Source organism: Hibiscus syriacus, unplaced genomic scaffold (assembly GCF_006381635.1).
Source record: "Hibiscus syriacus cultivar Baekdansim isolate YM2019G1 unplaced genomic scaffold, ASM638163v2 tig00111440_pilon, whole genome shotgun sequence".
NCBI classification, from domain to species: domain Eukaryota; kingdom Viridiplantae; phylum Streptophyta; class Magnoliopsida; order Malvales; family Malvaceae; genus Hibiscus; species Hibiscus syriacus.
Genome location: NW_024063094.1, coordinates 437,244 through 457,251, shown reverse-complemented (window position 1 = coordinate 457,251; position 20,008 = coordinate 437,244). Strand labels below are relative to the sequence as shown.

The 20,008-nt window shown below is 33.1% G+C and overlaps 1 protein-coding gene across 1 annotated transcript; it reads right to left on the bottom strand.

The window, feature by feature from the left end:
- Positions 1 to 1,318: 1,318 nt before the first annotated feature.
- LOC120163321 (sugar transporter ERD6-like 5) lies at positions 1,319 to 15,616 on the bottom strand. The gene is made up of 5 exons (XM_039173287.1): positions 15,561 to 15,616; positions 1,923 to 1,957; positions 1,799 to 1,858; positions 1,529 to 1,643; positions 1,319 to 1,444 (listed from the first exon to the last, which is right to left on the bottom strand). Exons 3-5 carry the CDS (start codon positions 1,850 to 1,852, stop codon positions 1,320 to 1,322), a joined length of 294 nt encoding a protein of 97 aa, XP_039029218.1. The 5' UTR covers positions 1,853 to 1,858; positions 1,923 to 1,957; positions 15,561 to 15,616; the 3' UTR covers position 1,319.
- Positions 15,617 to 20,008: the final 4,392 nt, after the last annotated feature.

Below are 20,008 nucleotides of genomic sequence, written 5' to 3'. Positions count from 1 at the left end.
TTATTTGTAGCTTGAGGGAGCAATTACTCACAAATCTTTCCAAGATCTAATAATCTGACTCAATGTCCAACTAACCAATGCTAATGATTGAAATAATTCAATATGAACACAAATTTATTTTTTTCTTGTTGATGGAAAAACCTTTATTATTTAACCATTCTTTTCTCTTCCCAATTAATAGTACATATTAAACTATAATTTTTGACAGGATAAAAGTAGATAAAAGTAGCTACTTTTATTAAAACTAAAAAATATATATAAATTACAATGAAAGTTTACAATCACAATCGTAAATTAAAACATATAATAAAACATTTTTCTATAAACATTAACACAAGAAACTAACCATTAAGATCACAAGGACCAGATAAGAGAAATGTTAAAAATCCAGTTTGAAGGTCGAAAGCAAGAAAGACCACCATGATAACAAATGAGCGTCATCTTGATCAATCGTGGTGATGTCAAATCCAACCATGAGAAAATGATAAAGGAAAATAACCGAAAATGACCGAAAACATGCTAAAAGGTAGAGAAAACGTGTCATAAAGACAAATGATATAATAAAGTAATAAAAAGAATGAAAATTGTAACGAACCTAAGCATAGAGAAAAAAATAGAGACAAAAGTTAACAAAAAATTCATACAAAAATAAAAATATTAAACTCAAATATACAAAGAAAAATAAAACATTCCTTTGAGAATGACAACCAATATAAAAAAACTAACCTTCATAAAATCTCTTTATCTCTTTCGAACAAGACGTTTTACGAAATGATAAAAGAGTGGTGGGTGAACTAAATTATCTGGCATATTATTTCACAACATAATTCTAATTATAACGGAAAATAAGTTTTTATCAAAAAGAAAATTTGACTATACGTAACAATAGACAAACAGAAAGCAAATGTAGAAAGGATTTTTACACGAGCACCACAATAGTAGCAAATGTGTATAAACAAATACAAGGAAAATAAAAGAAAGCGTGTAACACTCATAGAAATTCTTATTCAAAAATATGTATATTTTGTTCCATTAAAGAAAAAAATGTCCGTAATCATTTCTTTTAATTGACTATATCGGTTGCTTCAGGAAGCAATAAACTTGTTAATAAAATATAGTATATATTTTGTTGCTTTAGAGAGTAATAAAATAGTTTGGTTACGTAACACACGTTTAATAAAGCAAAAAAAATATAGGTAGGAATAGGGTTAGTATATAATAATGTGAGATTAAATTAATCGATCAATAGATACAAGTGATTAATTCAAAAAAAATTACAATTCATTCTACTCTGTTATTTACTTATTGTAAATTTGTTCTCACTGTGAACTGCCAGAAACTGATGCTTGTATTTCTTCAAGTGTTCGCCCCTTCATCTCCGGCACCATCTCCGAAACAAAAACAAAATTCAGACCACAAACTGCTGTAAATACGAAGAATGTCCCTAAAATAATCGAACGTAAACGAGTCAGTTTTCTTGGTTCACAAGCTAAAAGAATATCAAACACCTGATGAGGTTGATGGTTACCTGCTGAGCTCCATTGAAATAAGAAGTTAAAGTTGTACGAAACGGTCCAGGAACAAATATTCCCAGATAAACTGGCTATGCTCCCAGCTGCACCTTTTATGTTCATCGGAAAAATCTGAAACAAAATCGATCACCGTTACATACGTACTACAGAGTTTCCGTCACGCAAATCAGTAGGTTTGAACATGTGTTTAGAACATATCGACATAATATAGATATATAAAAGAAACAATTACGAGTCGGAGCAAGCATAAGACAATGTAACTTAACCTCTGCAACTATAGTCCATGGAATTCCTTCCATCCCTACTTGGTATGACCCCATATACAACTGAAATACAAACCATATGATATACACGACAACGACGACAATGCCAAAAGATAATGTAACTGACCGAAATGCTAATCAGTGCCAAAACCGGAGTTCCTTCACTCCACTGTAACTAAGTACATTGTTAAATGCGCAAATAACAGTCAAAAAGTAAAGGAATGTAGATTTTTTCCCCAAAAGAAACCTGTAAAAGGAATCCACCTGATGATACCTGCACAATACTGCAATGTCAGTTAACTGTTTAGCCAGAAAATGCCTTTGGATTCTAAAATTTTCTCGGTTTTCCAACCAAGAGAAGTGATCGTCTTCCAAACTTATCGATTAAGCTTGCACCAACAGCAGACGTTATTATCTGTAAACATGAATAGATGAATCTTCAGCTTTCTGATATATGCACTTCACATCCATAGATAACTTTAAACAGCATAGGAGTACAGGACCTCAACAACAGCCAACGTACTAAGCCCGACATATTTCGATAAGCCTAGGAAAGAGAAAAATAATTTCATTATTTTAAAGGGTTGAGATTTTTTCATTTTCATTTTGATAATGTGATAAAGTACCTGCAGAGACAAAAATAACACCAGAGTAATATTCATATAAATTGGCTCCTCCAGAATGTTGTAGTACCATCAGCCCAATTCCAATCTATATGCAATATGAGCATAGATAATGTTGAAAACATTTTGATGTTTCGATATAACAAATTAAATTAAAAGAATTTTAATTTTGAAAATGACTTTTCTAAGCATATTCAATATATTAAATTGAATATCAAAATATTACTCAAAGTATTTCAAAGTTCATTTTAAATCCTTACTAAAGTGTAAAATTAAGTTTTAATCTTAAAATAATTTCAAAACAATTTTACAAAGTATTTCGAACCATTTCAAAGCCAAAAATTACAGTTTGTCCATAGGGAACCGATTCCCCCCAAGGGGGTACCGATTCCCCCTGAATGGTTTTGCTCCGAGAAATTCCAATATGCTCGGAGGGAACCGATTCCCCCCAGGGGGTATCGATTCCCCCCCACTGTTTAACGGTCGAATATTTGAATTTTACACTTAGGGAACCGATTCCCCATGAGGGGGTACCGATTCCCCCCACGCTCCAAGCAGAAATATTAATTGTTTTCACATTTAAACGGCTCTAATAACTTCATTAATGATCCCCAACGTTCAGAAGTGATTCAAGGTGTATTTAAACAAGCTTAGACACCATTGATCAATAACAAGAAACATCAAGCAACTAGAATCAAGAGAGAATCAAAGAGAAAGCATCAAACCTCAAGTTTGTGCATTTCAAGCCTATTTTTCATTCAATATTCATTTTGCTTTCAAGAACACTACTTGTACTCAATTGTATTCATTCTTGAGTGTTCTTTTCTTTGTTCTAGAATTGTGCAAACAATCTACCTTGTGAGAATTTCCTTATAAGTTTGCAAATTTGTAATCTTCTCTTTGGGAAAGAGTGTTCTCAAGAATTAGGGTATATTCTTGAGGGTGTTGTAAGGTTATCTCTTTGGACTCAAAAGAAAGAACAAATTAGTGAATTTGTTGGAAAATCTTTAGTGTGGATAGCTAAGGTAGTGGACGTAGACTTTGATTGAGAAAGTCAAACCACGCTAAATCGCTGTGCAATTACTTTCAATTTTCTGCAAAAGCTTCCACAAAATTTTAATTGCCAATTCACCCCCCTCTTGGCCGATTCTATAAATCGATTAACTCAATAATTGGCATCAGAGCGTAACTCATTTGAAGGTTTAATCTCCTCTTGAGTCGATTCGGGAAGAGTTACATCGATAATCAAAGTCCTCAATGACCTCTACTTCAAACTTCGACTCCAGTCTCGATTCGATGCCCGTCAACAAACCTCCTTTCTTCAATGGGGCTAAATATGCCTATTGGAAAAATATGATGATGTACTTCATTCAAGCAAGTGAAATGGGAGAATGGAATGCCGTAGAAGAAGAATACATCAAGCCTCTCACTCATCCAAGATTGTGGAGTGAAGGAGAGACAAAAATGTTCTAGCTCAACTCCAAAGCCATCCATATCATATTTTATGCTCTTGAACCAGATGAATATGGAAGAGTTTCATCTTGTACAACCGCCAAAGAAATATGGGACAAACTTCAAGTCACTCATGAAGGTACCGATGAGGTAAAGAAATCTAAAATTATTATTCTAACGCATAGCTATGAAAATTTCAGAATGAAACCAAATGAAGATATCAAAGCTATGACGGATAGATTTTCAACGATTTTCAATGGTCTCAAATCATATGGAGAGAACATTTCAAATGAAAAGCTTGTAAGAAAGTTAGTCTACTCCATTCCAAAATCGTGGCAATCAAAGAAGACGACAATCATTGAGTCTAAGGACCTAACATCCTTAACTCTTGAAGAACTAATCGGTTCCCTTCTCACTCATGAAATGATGCTTGAAGATGAAGTGGACCTCGATAAAATTGACGAGACACCAAAGGAGAAGAAGAAAAACATTGGAGTTGCTCTCAAATCCACAAAAGATGAGAGTAATTCGAATGACGATGATGATGAAGAGGAAATGGCATTATTTGCCAAACGATTCAGAAAGTTGATGATGCCCAACCGAGGAAGAAAATTCAAACGTCATGAAGGCTTCAAAACTAAATCAAAGGAGAAAGACCTAATCATTTGCTATGAATGCAAAAAGCCGGGGCATGTCAAATATGATTGCCCACAATTGAAGAAAAATGGTCAATCCAAAAAGAAGCACAAGGCTCATGTAGCTACATGGAGCGATGAAGAAGGTTCCGATGAAGAGGAACAAGAAGTTGCAACTTGATGGCTATCGGGGAAGATTCTAAGGTAACCTCTAACTCATTCGACTTGGATGAATTATCTTATGATGAGTTATTAGAGGATTATAATGGGTTGGATTCGGATTATAAGACTCTATTTTCAAACTACAAAAATGATATTTCAAAATTGAAAAACGAAAATAGTCTTATATCCAAGACCAACAATGAGCTTGAAAGTAAGATCAAAGAATTGCAAATCAAAATTAATGATTTTGAAAAGAAAAATACTGATTTGCATAACTTACTTTCAAAAGTTCATGATGATCATCAAAAGAAGATTGATGATCTTAAAACTTCTTTTAATAAGGTTGGAACAAAAAGTTTTGAAAAAGGTGAGAATTCAAAATCCAACTTTGTTAAGAAAAGTTTTAGAAGCTACAATCATAGAAGTCCTCAACGAACCTTGAATGGTAAAATTGTTAGGAGTATATGGGTTCCTAAAGAATTCATTACTACTAAAGATAAGGATGTCCTTCATAAATGGATACCAAAAGGGACAAGTATTTTAGAAACTAATGAATATGGACCCAAAAGAATTTGGGTACCAAAAATTAGAAATTAATCTATGTTTGTAGGAAAAGGAGCATTGCTACAAGGCACGGGAAACAAATCTAAATTCATGGTACCTTGATAGTGGATGCTCGAGACAAATGATCGGAGACAAAAGCCGGTTCATAGAGCTTAACGCCAAAAATGGAAGAGAATTAACTTTTGGTGATAATTCAAAAGGTCACATTGAAGGTATTGGTACTATAGGTAATACCTCTTCCATACAAATTAAAAATGTATTATATGTGAATGGATTAAAGCATAATCTATTGAGTATTAGTCAATTATGCGACAAGGGATTCAATGTCATGTTTGAAATTAATGGTTGTAAAGTCATTGATATTGCATCTAATCGGATTATGCTTGTTGGTCATAGAATAAGAAACATATACATGGTGCATTTAGATTCTATTGATATGACTAATTTGTGCCTAGTTTCTAAGGATGAGCATGATAGTTGGTTATGGCATAGGAGACTAGGACATGCTAGCATGAGTGTTTTACAACGGTTAGTTCAAGGAGAATTGGTTCGAGGGCAGCCTAAACTAAAATTTGATAATGATAAAATATGTGATGCTTGTGCTAAAGGAAAACAAAAGCGAGTTTCTTTTAAATCCATTAATGATGTATCAACTAGTAGAGTATTACAATTGATCCATATAGATCTTTTTGGGCCAACTATGACTACTAGCTTGGGTGCAAAACAATATGCATTTGTCTTGGTAGATGATTATTCTAGATATACTTGGGTTCTATTCTTAAGTACTAAAGATGAAGCATTAGAAAATTTCATCACATTTTCAAAAGTAATCCAAAACGAAAAAGGTTACTCTATCACTAGTGTTAGAAGTGATCATGGCACTGAATTTGAAAATCTTGGATTTAATGATTTTTGTAATTCTAATGGTATTAGCCATAATTTTTCAGCACCTAGAACCCCTCAATAAAATGGAGTTGTTGAGAGGAAAAATCGAACTTTAGAAGAAATGGCTAGAACCATGCTTTGTGAAAATAATTTGCCAAAATATTTTTGGGCGGAAGCCACAAATACCACTTGTTATGTTGTAAATCGAGTAATGATTAGGCCAATTTTAAAGAAAACTCCATATGAAATTTTCAAAAATAAAAAGCCTAACATTAGATATTTTCATCCTTTTGGATGTAAATGTTTTGTTTTAAACAACGGTAAAGAAAACCTTGGCAAATTTGATGCTAAAAGTGATGAAGAAATTTTTCTGGGTTATTCCTTAAATTCTAAAACTTATTGAGTATTTAATAAAAGAACTTTAGTTGTAAAAGAGCCTATACATGTTGTTTTCGATGATAATCTCCTTCCGAGGAAGGATTCTTGTGTTAATGATGATATAGGTATTATAAATACAAATGACGTTAGGCATGACGTTGGAGAATCATCATCAAAGGAAGAAATAAAAGATGCGGAAACTCATGATCCTCTCAAGAATCCAACCATTGAAGAAAGTGAAGTATCTTATCCAAGAGAGTACAACTATGTCAAGGATTGTGAGATTATAGGTGATCCATCCAAAGGGGTAACAACTCGATCTTCTCTTAGAAATATTTGTAATTATGTTGCATTTATTTCATGCGTAGAGCCTAAGAATATTAAAGAAGCATTAAATGATGAACATTGGATTATGGTTATGCAAGAAGAGTTAAATCAATTTGAGAGAAGTAAAGTATGGATATTAGTTGAAAGGCCTAGTAATAAATCTACTATAGGTACTAGATGGGTATTTAGGAATAAGCTTGATGAGAGTGGTAATATAGTTAGAAACAAGACTAGACTTGTTGCTCAAGGGTATACTCAAGAAGAGGGCATAGACTATGATGAAACATACGCTCCCGTAGCTAGGATGGAAGCAATTAGAATGTTATTAGCATTTGTATGTTTTCATGAATTTAAATTATATCAAATGGATGTTAAAAGTTCATTTTTAAATGGTTTTATAAAAGAAGAAGTGTATGTGGAACAACCTTCAGGTTTTGAAGATTCAAAATTTCTGGATCATGTTCTTAAATTGATAAAAGCACTTTATGGTTTAAAACAAGCTCCTAGAGCTTGGTATGCAATATTGTCAAACTTTTTAATTGAAAAAGGTTTTTCAAAAGGGAAGGTTGACACTACATTGTTTTTAAAGCATAAAGGTAAAGATTTATTAGTAGTTCAAATTTATGTTGATGATATAATATTTGGTTAATGATGTTCTTTGCCAAGAATTTTCTAAGCTAATGCAAAGCGAATTCGAAATGAGCATGATGGGGGAGCTCTCATTTTTCTTGGGACTCCAAATCAAGCAAAGAAAAGATGGCATCTTCATCAATCAAGCTAAGTACGTCAAAGATATGCTCAAGAAATTTGGACTGGAAAATGGCAAGCCTCATGACACTCCAATGAGCTCTTCAACAAAGCTTTACTTAGATGAAGGAGGTAAATGTGTAGATGTTAAATTATATAGGTCAATGATTGGATCTTTACTTTATCTAACTGCAAGTAGACCGGACATTATGTTTAGTGTTTACTTATGTGCTAGATTTCAATCATGTTCTAAGGAATCACATTTACTAGTTGTTAAGAGAATCTTTAGATACCTTAAGGACACTCCTAGTTTAGGACTTTGGTATCCTAGAGACTCTAGCTTTAGCTTGCATGACTTTTCTGATGCGGATTATGGAGGATGCAAATTAGATAGGAAAAGCACCTCCGGTACTTGCTAATTCCTTGGAAATATGCTGATTTCTTGGTTTTCAAAGAAACAAAATTGTGTTGCATTATCTACCACTGAAGCCGAATACATTTCAGCTGGTAGTTGTTGTGCACAAGTTTTATGGATGAAACAACAACTTTTTTATTATGGAATTGAAGTAGGTACCATTCCTATCAAGTGTGACAATATTAGTGTTATTTGTCTCACTAAAAATCTCATCCAACACTCTAGAACTAAGAACATTGAAATAAGACATCACTTCATTAGAGACCATGTCACTAAGAAAGATGTAGTTTTAGAATTTGTTGATACCTTGCATCAATTAGCGGATATCTTTACAAAACCTTTAGACAAGGAACGTTTTTGGACACTTAGGAGAGAATTAGGTTTAACTGGCCTATCTTCACTAAGTGGTTAAAATAATTTTAGCACTTTAAAGAATAAATGAAAAATGCTTATGATAGTAATTTCTGATTACATTCATTGCTATTAGTTAGGGGGAGTTTATGATTCTTGATGAAAAATTAACTTTATGTTCAAATGTAGTTTAAGGATTAATTTGACTGATTGAACATAATTAATTTTTGATATATGAGTTGCCAATACCACTAGAGAAGATTAATTTAGCATTTTGAGTGTTTAAAATACATATTTTTGAATTATAAAGAAGAGGGAATCGATACCCCCTTGAAGGGGAACTGATTCCCCCTTTGAAGGGGAACCGATTCCCCCTTTGAAGGGGAACCGATTCCCCCATGTAGGGAAATCGATACCCCTTGGGGTTTCTGGATATAACACGGCCAGAATACCCTTTTTTTCTCTCAAAACCTTTTATTTTCCTCTTGTCGTCGTTCTCCTCTCTACTCTCTCTCTATCTCCATTTTGCCTCAAAACAACGTTTTTAATCGGAATTCTCTTCAAATATCATCTCTTAAACATGTTGGAATCATCAAACTAGTGCAAAAATCAACACATTCTCACAAAATCCGAAAATCTTCAAGGTATTTTTCTAAAACTTCTATTTTGTCAATTTTTGAACATAGGACTAGATTTACTTAGTTCTAGATTGAAATAATGATTGGGAATTTGATAAACTCTGTGATCTTGAACCTAAGGTTCACCATCAGCTTGTTCGTATCTTTTATTCTAATGTTGTTTGTATTAAAAACCGAAATCAATCTGAAACCATAGGAGTTCGTTCCTACCTTCTAGGACAATACTTCTATCTTGACCCGACTTACATAGCCAATGCATTAGGATTAGATAATGATGGTTTATCTAATGAAAAACAGTTATTAGGTTCTCGATATAAAAGAAGGGATAGTGCAAGTGTCTTAGATCTTCATGAGTGTTTTCTTCATCTAATGATCACTTGATGGTTTCGACTATCCGGAGGTCGTTACTCTACTCTTAGAGCTTTGGATCTTTGGTGGTTACATTGTTTTGAAAACAATATTAAAATAAATCTTTCTGAGATTATTTTTGCTGAAATTGTTGAAACCGTAAACTTAGTTCCAAATAAGAAACTTTGTTCTTCTCTAGTTTATGGTTGCATTCTGAGTAATCTTTTTTCTAAAGCCGAGCTTAGAGTTGGTCTAGATGCCTCCTTTCTTCTTAAAAAAACAAATCAATCTTTTTTCCTTAACGAGATCGGGATGGACCAATAATAAAGAAACCGGTGAATGGGTTCGATCTTCTGAGATTACTCCGGGAGCTAGTTTTTCACAAGCTCCACCAGAAGCTGACGACGATCCTGAGCTTGAACAATTAATGCAAGATATTGACGAAGCTGACGATGAGCCGGAGTAGCACGAGGAACAAGCTCAGCAAGAAGATCAAGTGCCTCCATATTTTCAATCATTTATGGAGACATTTGATTTCCGTTATGCATCCTTGGATTCTCGCTTCACTTCCATAGAATCTCACTTCTCGACTATGGAAGCTCAACAATTGGAAATTCTCCGGGAGATGCGTGCAAACAATGAAGTAACCAACGCTCGTATTGATGCACTCACTCATGAAATGGCAGTTATGTGAGCTCATTTCCCTCCTCCCGATCCTCCTACGGATGCTTGAACATTGATCTTTTCTTTGCTTGTTTGGATTGAACTTGGATATTTGCATTATTGTTAAAACATTTTGAATGCTTTTGGATTGTTTATTTTTGGTTGTTCGAACTTATGTTTAATACATTTGATTTGGATTTCGTGTTTATTTTGCATCTTTAGACATATATTACCAATTATACATTACATGTTTATGAATATTGATTATGAAACTAATGGCTAACCTCTCTTTTGATTGTGTTCTTAGCAGCTTAAGCTTTATATTAATAAATCAATTGGCTTACGTTTTTCAAAATTCTTGTTTAAAACGTTTTTTATAGGGTCTTTTTGATTTAACAAAAAGGGGGAGAAAGTGTTAAAGTAAGGGGGAGTAGTATTTTTCAAAATCAAAATTCATTTTCAAATTAGAAAATCTTAAAATGTTTTGTTATATCAAAAAAGGGGAGATTGTTGAAAACATTTTGATGTTTCGATATAACAAATTAAATTAAAAGAATTTTAATTTTGAAAATGACTTTTCTAAGCATATTCGATATATTAAATCGAATATCAAAATATTACTCAAAGTATTTCAAAGTTCATTTTAAATCCTTACTAAAGTGTAAAATTAAGTTTTAATCTTAAAATTATTTCAAAAAAATTTTACAAAGTATTTCGAACCGTTTTAAAGCCAAAAATTACAGTTTGCCTAGAGGGAACCGATTTCCCCCCAAGGGGGTACTGATTCCCCCTGAATGATTTTGCTCCGAGAAATTCCAGTATGCTCGGAGGGAACCGATTCTCCCCAGGGGGTATCGATTCCCCCCGCTGTTCAACGGTCGAATATTTGAATTTTACACTTAGGGAACCGATTCCCCATGAGGGGTACTGATTCCCCCCACGAGGGGGTACTGATTCCTCCCTCGCTCCAAGCAGAAATATTAATTGTTTTCACACTTAAACGGCTCCAATAACTTCATTAATGATCCCCAACGTTCAGAAGTGATTCAAGGTGTATTTAAACAAGCTTAGAAGCCATTGATCAATAACAAGAAACATCAAGCAACTAGAATCAAGAGAGAATCAAAGAGAAAGCATCAAACCTCAAGTTTGTGCATTTCAAGCCTATTTTTCATTCAATATTCATTTTGCTTTCAAGAACACTACTTGTACTCAATTGTATTCATTCTTGAGTGTTCTTTTCTTTGTTCTAGAATTGTGCAAACAATCTATCTTGTGAGGATTTCCTTGTAAGTTTGCAAATTTGTAATCTTCTCTTTGGGAAAGAGTGTTCTCAAGAATTGGGGTATATTCTTGAGGGTGTTGTAAGGTTATCTCTTTGACCTCAAAAGAAAAAACAAATTAGTGAATTTGTTGGAATATCCTTAGTGTGGATAGTTAAGGTAGTGGACGTAGACTTTGATTGAGAAAGTCGAACCACTCTAAATAGTTGTGCAATTACTTTTAATTTTCTGCAAAAGTTTCACAAAATTTTAATTGTTAATTCACCCCCTCTTGGCCGATTATGTCAATCGATTAACTCAACAGATAACACTTGCAAAGTTTTGAAATCATGTTTCAATTCTTACAATCAGGGAATGAATGTATCTTGGCTGGAATAAATCCGACATTTGTCCCCATGAGAATCGTTTCAACGATCAGTATAGTTCTGAAAAATGATCTAATGTTATTTCCTTTCTTCAAGCTACATATTATCTGTTTTCTTTTAGAGAAGTTCTGCACAAGAAGAAATGAATTGGAATGTTACTTTTATTGAAGTTGCTTCCTCAAGAACATTGGATTTCTTTCCCCTAAGGGACTGCAGCGCGGTTTCGAACTCCTTTTCTCGACCAACTTTTATCTACAGAAAACTCAAAGTTAGAGCAAAACTATATTGTTTCTGGCATTGCTTGCAAAACGATGTAAAATGAAAGCATGAAATCCAACTCACCAGCCATCTAGGAGACTCTGGAATGTAGAACAGAAGTGAGAGTTGTAGAAGACTCGGAATTATACCTATATGCAAAATCGTCCCGAAGTTAATAATAGAATCAAATTGCAGTTCTAATACAGTTCACATTGGTAAGAAAGTTCGAAAGTTACCGATTAGAGCCATAAACGCCAATTGATGAAAGGGCCAATTATATACATCATAGAAAGGCCTATGACACCCATCATCTGCAGAATCAGCTGTTAAGAACATGATACATCAAGTACCGGTGACCTGAATGCTATTAAGTTTAGAAATTGCCTGTACTAGTGACGTTAATCTTCCCCGAAGGTTCTTCGGTGTTATCTCCACAAGATATACAGGTACCACATATACAGCAATCCCATTCCGGAATCCCAGCAATAATCTTCCTGTATCAACCATGGAACCTTCCCAACACATGAAAACACAACATTATAGACGAACAAACGGAAGAAAGGGAGCATATCGATAAAGAAAAGTGTTACAGTACAGACAATGGAAGACAGAAGAGACCTTAGCAAATGCTATTGCAAGCCATCCTACAATGTAGAACAAGTTTAAAACCCACATGGTCTGGTCCAAGAACATTGAGGAATTAGACATGGTTTTTCGACCAACATTCGATTAAAGGCTTATAAAGTTCGGTCAGGTTAGTGTTCGAAGCTTACGCCTTTACGACCGAGGATATCAGCAGTCTTCCCACTTGCTAAAGCTCCTAGAATTGATCCCAGCTTTAACATTGAACCAAAAAGTGAAAACTGCAGAGCACATTCAGTTGTTTACAAGCTCTAAATTGAACATCCATGATCAATGTACAAAGCATTTACTTTTACCTCTGCAACAGAAAGATTCAGGTCCTCCATGATAGCAGACTGAGTAGGTGATGAATATCCATCTATCAGAAAACCATGAAAAAGAAGAAAAAAAAACTAGTGAATAAATGCTAATTAAAACTGGATCAGAAGTAGAACAGACTGTCAACTACATGCAAATAATCACAGATTGATGTACTTACAACACATCCAAAACCAAAGGAAATGCAAGCTGCCACAAAGGTGCTGAGAACAAGAGAAGTGGTGACACTTGAACTATTCAGCTGCTCACCATCAACACCACCTTCTTCTTCTCTTCCTGTCGTAACCGTTTTTTAGGCGGAAAAATTAAATGTTTATTTAAAAACGATTATGACTTTAAATTTTAGAAAAATTGAGGATTTTGAATTAAATTGGATAAAATTGAAAAAGAGTCTCCATCAACCTTTTGGTTAGGTATGTCGAATACCTAAAAATTTCTTTTAAAAACAATTTTAAGAAAAATCATTTTTTAAGACAAAAAACTGGTCTGCTAACAAAGATTAGATTAAAACAAGGTTCGGGAGTCGGTTACGCGTGAGGAATGATTAGCACCCCCACAGCGCCCAAAATTAATACTGTTTCGCTTACACGTTGTCGTGATGGTAGAAACCCTGAATCAAATATCAAATTAAAATATGATCTATTTATTGAATATTAATTAATTTGCCTCAAATTAATAACTTAAAAGAGGAAATTAAAAGGACTGAAATAAGAACAAATAAATATTATAAACATAAATACAAATAGCAAAAATATGTATTTAAAATTATAAAGACCAAAATAAAGAGAAACAAAAATTTTAAGTATTAAAATAGCAAAAATAGAAAATTAAATGACTAAAATAGCACAAACAGAAATTTAAAAACTAGAATAGTAAAAATAGAAATTTTGAAGACCAAATATCACAAACTAAAATTTAAAATATTAAAATGGAAAAAACATAAACTTTAAGTCCTAAAATAGTAATTACAAAAACTTAAAGAACCAAAATAAAAATTAAATAAGTTTATAAATGAAATTATAAACATTAATAATTATTAAATTACAAACATGGGTCTAAATGAAACATAACATAAATAAAAAAAACTAAAACATATATTAGACTAAAATATATTAAGACACAGACAGGACTGAAATTTATTAATTAAGAATTAACAAACACAATAATAATTTACCCAAAAATATATGACAAACATATAGGACTAAAATAAATTAAATAAAAACATGCAAGGGCAAATAACAATTAGACCAAAATACATTAATAGTGACTAAAATAAAATGTATATAAATTATAGAGTCAAATTATAATATCAGCAAACATAATATAGTATATAAACTATTGATTGAAATGAAAATATTGAAACAAAAAGGGACGAAATAAAACATCCAAAATTTCATTAATGGCTAAAACAAATTAATACAAACTATAAGGGACCTTACCAAATATTTACCCATGCCAAGAAACCCAGAATCCGGTGGAGTCTCCGCCGTCCGTCGGCCGAAGCACAAAAAAGTTGGTACCTTTCAAAGAGTTCTTTAACCCTGAATACGAATTCGGGGTCTTTTTGGCCCAAAGAGTGTTCAATCGCCGGAGATCTACGAAGAAACGCTTCGGTTTCTTCGGATCCGGCGACCCTTAGCGTTCTCGATTCCTCCCAAGCTAAGACTCTTCTCTCTTACATGTATTTTATTTATTTTTCTCTGTTTTCCTCTTTATTTTTCTGTTCGAAACCCCTGAATAATCTCTATTTTTGCTCTTGTTTGAATCCTTCCCCTTTGCTCGGTCGAACCCCCTGTATTTATAATATTTTGGTTGCTGGTAGTGAGTTTTCCACTAATGTTCGAATAGTGGTAGGGTATATCAATACCGAAATTTCCAGGATTTTAGTGTTATTAAAAAATGCTCAGTGGATTCGGAGTTGATTTGGTCTGATTCTTGAGTGTCTTGGTTTTGTGGTTGCTGATGTAGGCGATGACGACTATGTCCATCGGTGGCTAGTGACTCAGCGGTGGTTTGGTCATCGTGGCGTTCGGCTGGAGCGTGCGGCCGTGAAGAGGACTGGCGGTGCTGGCTTATGTTGATAAGGATTAGGGTTAGAAAACCCTAATCTGAAATGGGTCGGTTCGGGTCTCTTTCGGGTCGGAGCCGGGCCTGGTTTGGGTCAGGTATGGATCCGGCTAAGTTGGGTTCCATTGTAATGGGCTTCTGGGGCTTGTTGGTTTTTTTCTTGTACTGCTAGGCCTTATGTATTGTTTGGTGAGGCATGTAAAAAAATGTAAAATATTTAATTAATAATAATTATATATTAATATTTTTTGTAGACCCAGATAAAAACGGATGACCCGATCAAAGGCTCAGACTGTGTCATTATACCCTTTCTTCCTCCATCAATTTTTGTCCTGGAAACCCAGAAAAAATATAATAAACAACAATCAGGATGTTAGAGGAACATAAAGAAAATGCTTGGGGGATTTTGTATTAAATTTTGGTTTCCTTCTGCATCTTTCTGCTAACTACCCTCACTCGTATATATAAAAAAAAGCACATCTTTGGATCTACCAAAAAATATTATAAATAAATAACCACTTGGTATGACCCCATATTATATAAACATGAAATACAAAACAAATAACTTTATCTCTTAATCTCTTACATGTGTAGATTACATTTAAATATACACTAAAATAATAATTAAAAAGAAAAAGAAACATTACTCCACAAGTGATGATCGTTTAAAAGGAAGGATATTCTATCAAGGAAGCTGCTAACGCATGACCGACCCCCTTATGATAGCTGCAAAATATTTCAATATCAGCTAACTGTTTAGCCAAAAAAAAAAACACATTTTTAATTTATTCTAGTGAATTAATTGATCTCGTCCGTCTTTAACTGTTCATTCCTTCTAATTAGAATCGGTCATGAAGAAAAAAAAAAGATTGGATGTGGGATTGTAGAAGGTTCGACCCTTGTCAGTCTTGATTGGAGTATTTATAGGGACTCTAGTCGCTATTTATAAACTAATAGACCAAGCAAATATGGTGGTAAGATCTTGGATTTTGTTATGATAAATTATATGTACTTATCAAAAATCTTGTCTATGCATTATGGTTGACTCACGAGCTTAAGTTCGAAGAAAAGTTTGTTCAAAAGTCTATCTTGAAGGAGTACCGACAGTTTCTGGAAATTATTCTCTGAAGGTATAACATAGTTCCTAAAGTTCCTCAGTTTTGGGACCAAGAGAATTGATCATCTTCTAAACTTATCAATTAAGGTTGCACCAACAATGTCCATTATCACCTGTAAAGATTAATATAGGAATCTTCAATTTTCTGATAAATGTATTTACATCCGAATTTAACTTTAAAACAGCGTAGGAGTATAGGACTTCGACAACAGCCAACGTATTAAGTCCATATTTTGATAAGCCTACAGGAAAATAAATATGCATATGTTTCATTATGTTAAATGGTTGAATTTTTTTCATTTTAATAATCAAATCAAATTTTCAAGGTATAATTTCATTAAATCGACTAAAAATATTTCATCTTAAACATTTAACGGATATCTTCAAAATATTTTACTTACGGTTACATATTGTCTCATCGTATTTATCACGATAATATCACTATCAGTGTTTTATACTTAGATATTTTATGACGGATACAAAAATATTCTTAAGTATGAGCACACATGTATATATTTACAAAAGAATTTTATACAAAGTAGACACAAATAAAATTTTAAGTAAATATAATTAATAAAATAAATAAATATTCGAATAAAATTCAAATTTCAAAATAAATATGTTTATATCCTCGTTTCTTATTAGATTTAGATTTGTCAGTGCAAATACCTAAAGTTTCAAACACGATACTAGGAATATACGAACGAGTAGAATCATTATTAATCATAAAAAATATGGAACAATCTGAATCATAAAGGTGCCTATTATGTGGTCGAGTGTATCACGATTTTCACGGCGTCTAGCCGTATAGACAAATGTCGTCTGTTTAGTCTTAGTACGAGTCTATAAATAAATGCCTAATATAAAAATAAATGCCTAATATAAAAATAATGTTTAAATTATGATTCGAAAAATATTTTAATGTTTAAATAATTTTTTGTTAAAAATAGGTTTCTAACGTTTTTCCGCTATAAGTTTAGGTGCCCGAGCATTAATCGTCGTTAAAAATATTCGTTAAGAGACACGTGTCACTTTCTAGTAAGTTTGAGAATTTTTTATATAAAATAAAAAATAAAAAAATATAAATTCCTAAACATAAATCCTTTAAAACCCTAAAATAAAATCTTTTATTTATATTGTTTTTGGGTGTTCGATTGATCACGAAAGTATGGAGAGTTTTGGTTGTGGGTGTTGGTCGATCATACGTCGTTGAGTGTTCAACTGATTAATGGTATTGGTGGTGGCCGATGGTGACAAATGCATTAAAATTAAGGTTTTAAATGTTTGAGTTTTTTTAAGATTTGAAAAAAAAAATTAGGTTCTTTTTTAAAAAAATTATAATTATACTTTTTTATTTTAAATAAAAATTCTCAAAATTACAGAAAGTGACAGGTGTTGTTTAACGAAGATTTTTAATAATGGTTAACGCTCGGACACCTAAAATGATAACAGAGAAAACATTAGACACCTATTTTTATAGAAAAATTCTTTAGGCACTAAGACATTTTTCGAATCATAATTTAGGCACTTATTTTGTATTAAGCCCAAAACTATATATTTAGTACATAAACTGTCAATTTTTAGTTCTAGTATCTAAAATTTTAATTTTTTCAGAATCATGCCTAAAGTTTAATTTTTATTTTATTTTAGTATCCCCTTTGTTAAGTTTTGGAGAAAAAAAATGAAAGTTTAGGTACCAAAACACGTTTAGTACCTAAATTATATTTAAATTTTGAAAAAAATGAAAATTTATGTACTAAAACGGATCGAAACTGATAGTTTAGGTATTAAACACGTTAAGTTTTTAACGACGGATATTAAAATGAAACAAAAAGTAAACGTTAGATATGATTTTGAAAAAAAATTAAAGTTTAGGTACTAGAATGGACCAAAGCTAGTAGTTTATGTATTAAATGCATAATTTACCCTAAATATTTTAAAGACCTGAAAAGTAAATAAATTATACACAATAAGAGCTAAGAAAATTAAAATACTTCTTGAGAGAGGTCGAACAGTCTTGGAAGTTTACAGTTCATGGAAACCCTATGAAGACTCTGTTTCTAAAACTCAAGCACTTCAAATCATGCCTCAAGAAGTTAATCACTACTTGTTTATAGTGATATCTCTTCTCGGGTTTGACAAAAGAAACTTGAACTTGAACAACAACAACTTCTCTCTTTAAAAGGAGAAGATTCTTTCGACAAGGAGCTTCAAATCCAACAAGAATTACTCAACCTTGAAGAAACTGAGCTAATGTTTCTGAAGCAAAAAGCCAAGGTGCAATGGATCAAAAAAAGGAGATAAATGCTCCAAATTCTTTCACTCTGCTGTTGCTGTTAAGAAAAGAAGGAAACTATTCGAATGCTCATTGATGATTAGGGAAATAGACTTGATTCCTTTGATGCTATGGCTTCAGAAGTGTTAGCTTTCATTACTAATCTGATTGGGACTGCTGATCCTAATGTCAAAGGCAGTGACCAACTGTTTTTGAAAGATCTTCTGAACTATTCTCTACCTTCTGACTATACTTCTAGCCTTGTCAAAGATGTCACCACAGAAGAGATCAAAGAAGCTATTTTTGGCCAGGGTAATGACAAAGCCCTTGGCCCAGATGGATTCACTCCACTCTTTTTCAAAAAATCTTGGTCTATTGTTGGTGAGGATGTAGTGGCTGCAGTAAAATATTTTTTCCAACAGTCCTCAATGCTTCCTACTTTTAATGCAACTACTCTTGCTTTGGTTCCTAAAGTTCCCAACCCCAACAAAGTTAAAGATTTTAGGCCAATCTCTTGATGTTCTGTTATTTATAAGACTATCACTAAGATCTTAGTCAAGAGACTGACCTGCCTCATTCCAGGAATAGTTTCTCTCAACCAAACTGCTTTTATAAAATGAAGGAGCATAGTTGACAATACTCTTCTTGCTCAGGAAATTGGTTAAAGGATATGGAAGGAAAACCATCTCTCCAAGATGTTATTTTGAAGATTGATCTCCAAAAGGCATTTGACACTCTTCTTTGGGACTTTATTTCAGCAGTTCTAAAAGCTCTTAATCTCTCTAAAAAATTTATTGATTGGATTGAAGCATGTTTCACTAAAGCTAGATTCTCCATATCTTTTAATGGGAGCTTGATAGGATTCTTTAAGGGTGCTAGAGGTATTAGACAATGTGATCTTCTTTCTCCTATCCTTTTTTTTTATTTCCATGAATGTCCTTTCTAGACTGCTTAACTTGGCTGCTACTAAAGGATTGTTTAGTTACCACCCAAAATGCAAAATAATAGGGCTCACTCACTTATCCTTTGATGATGACTTATTGATCTTTTGTAAAGGAAATGTGGAATCTGTTGTAGGATTCATTTATGTTCTTGATCATTTCTATGAAATGTTTGGCCTTAATCTAAATGCTGCCAAATGTGTCTTCTTTACTGTTGGAATTTCAACCAGTAACATAGAGCTTATTAAATGAACAACTGGGTTCAACCCTGGAAGCTTGCCTGTAAGATACCTTGGAGTTCCATTAAATACAAGAAAGCTCTCAGAGAAAGATTGTGAACCTCTTATTGAAAGTATTAAATCAAGACTCACCCTCTGGTCTGGTAAACACTTAAACTACGTTGGTAGACTGGAGATCATTAGAGCTGTTCTGTTCAGCATTGCTAATTATTAGTGCAGGAAACTACTGCTTCCTCAATCTATAATCAACAAGATTGAGCAGCTTTGCTCTCGATTCTTCTGAAAAGGCTCTGATAAGGCTGCTTCTGGTGCGAGAGTCAGTTGGGCAAACATTTGCAAATTGAAATCTGATAGAGGACTTGTATTGAAAAACTTAAAAACTTGGAATAGAGCATGCATGATTAAACTTATAAAAAAATATCCTTGTAGGTGAGGGTTCGTTATGGGTTGCTTGGATTAATGCTTACATTCTAAAGGAGAACGAATTGTGGCACATGGAATGAGGCGCTAGCCTAAGCTA

Excerpts from the sequence above, each read along its gene's own strand:
- LOC120163321 (XM_039173287.1), bottom strand. The coding sequence starts at position 1,852 with ATGGGGTCATACCAAGTAGGGATGGAAGGAATTCCATGGACTATAGTT. Across the intron at positions 1,644-1,798 it reads CATGGACTATAGTTGCAGAG|ATTTTTCCGATGAACATAAA; the intron begins GTTAAGTTACAT and ends ATTTTGTTTCAG. Across the intron at positions 1,445-1,528 it reads ATTTCAATGGAGCTCAGCAG|GGACATTCTTCGTATTTACA; the intron begins GTAACCATCAAC and ends CGATTATTTTAG.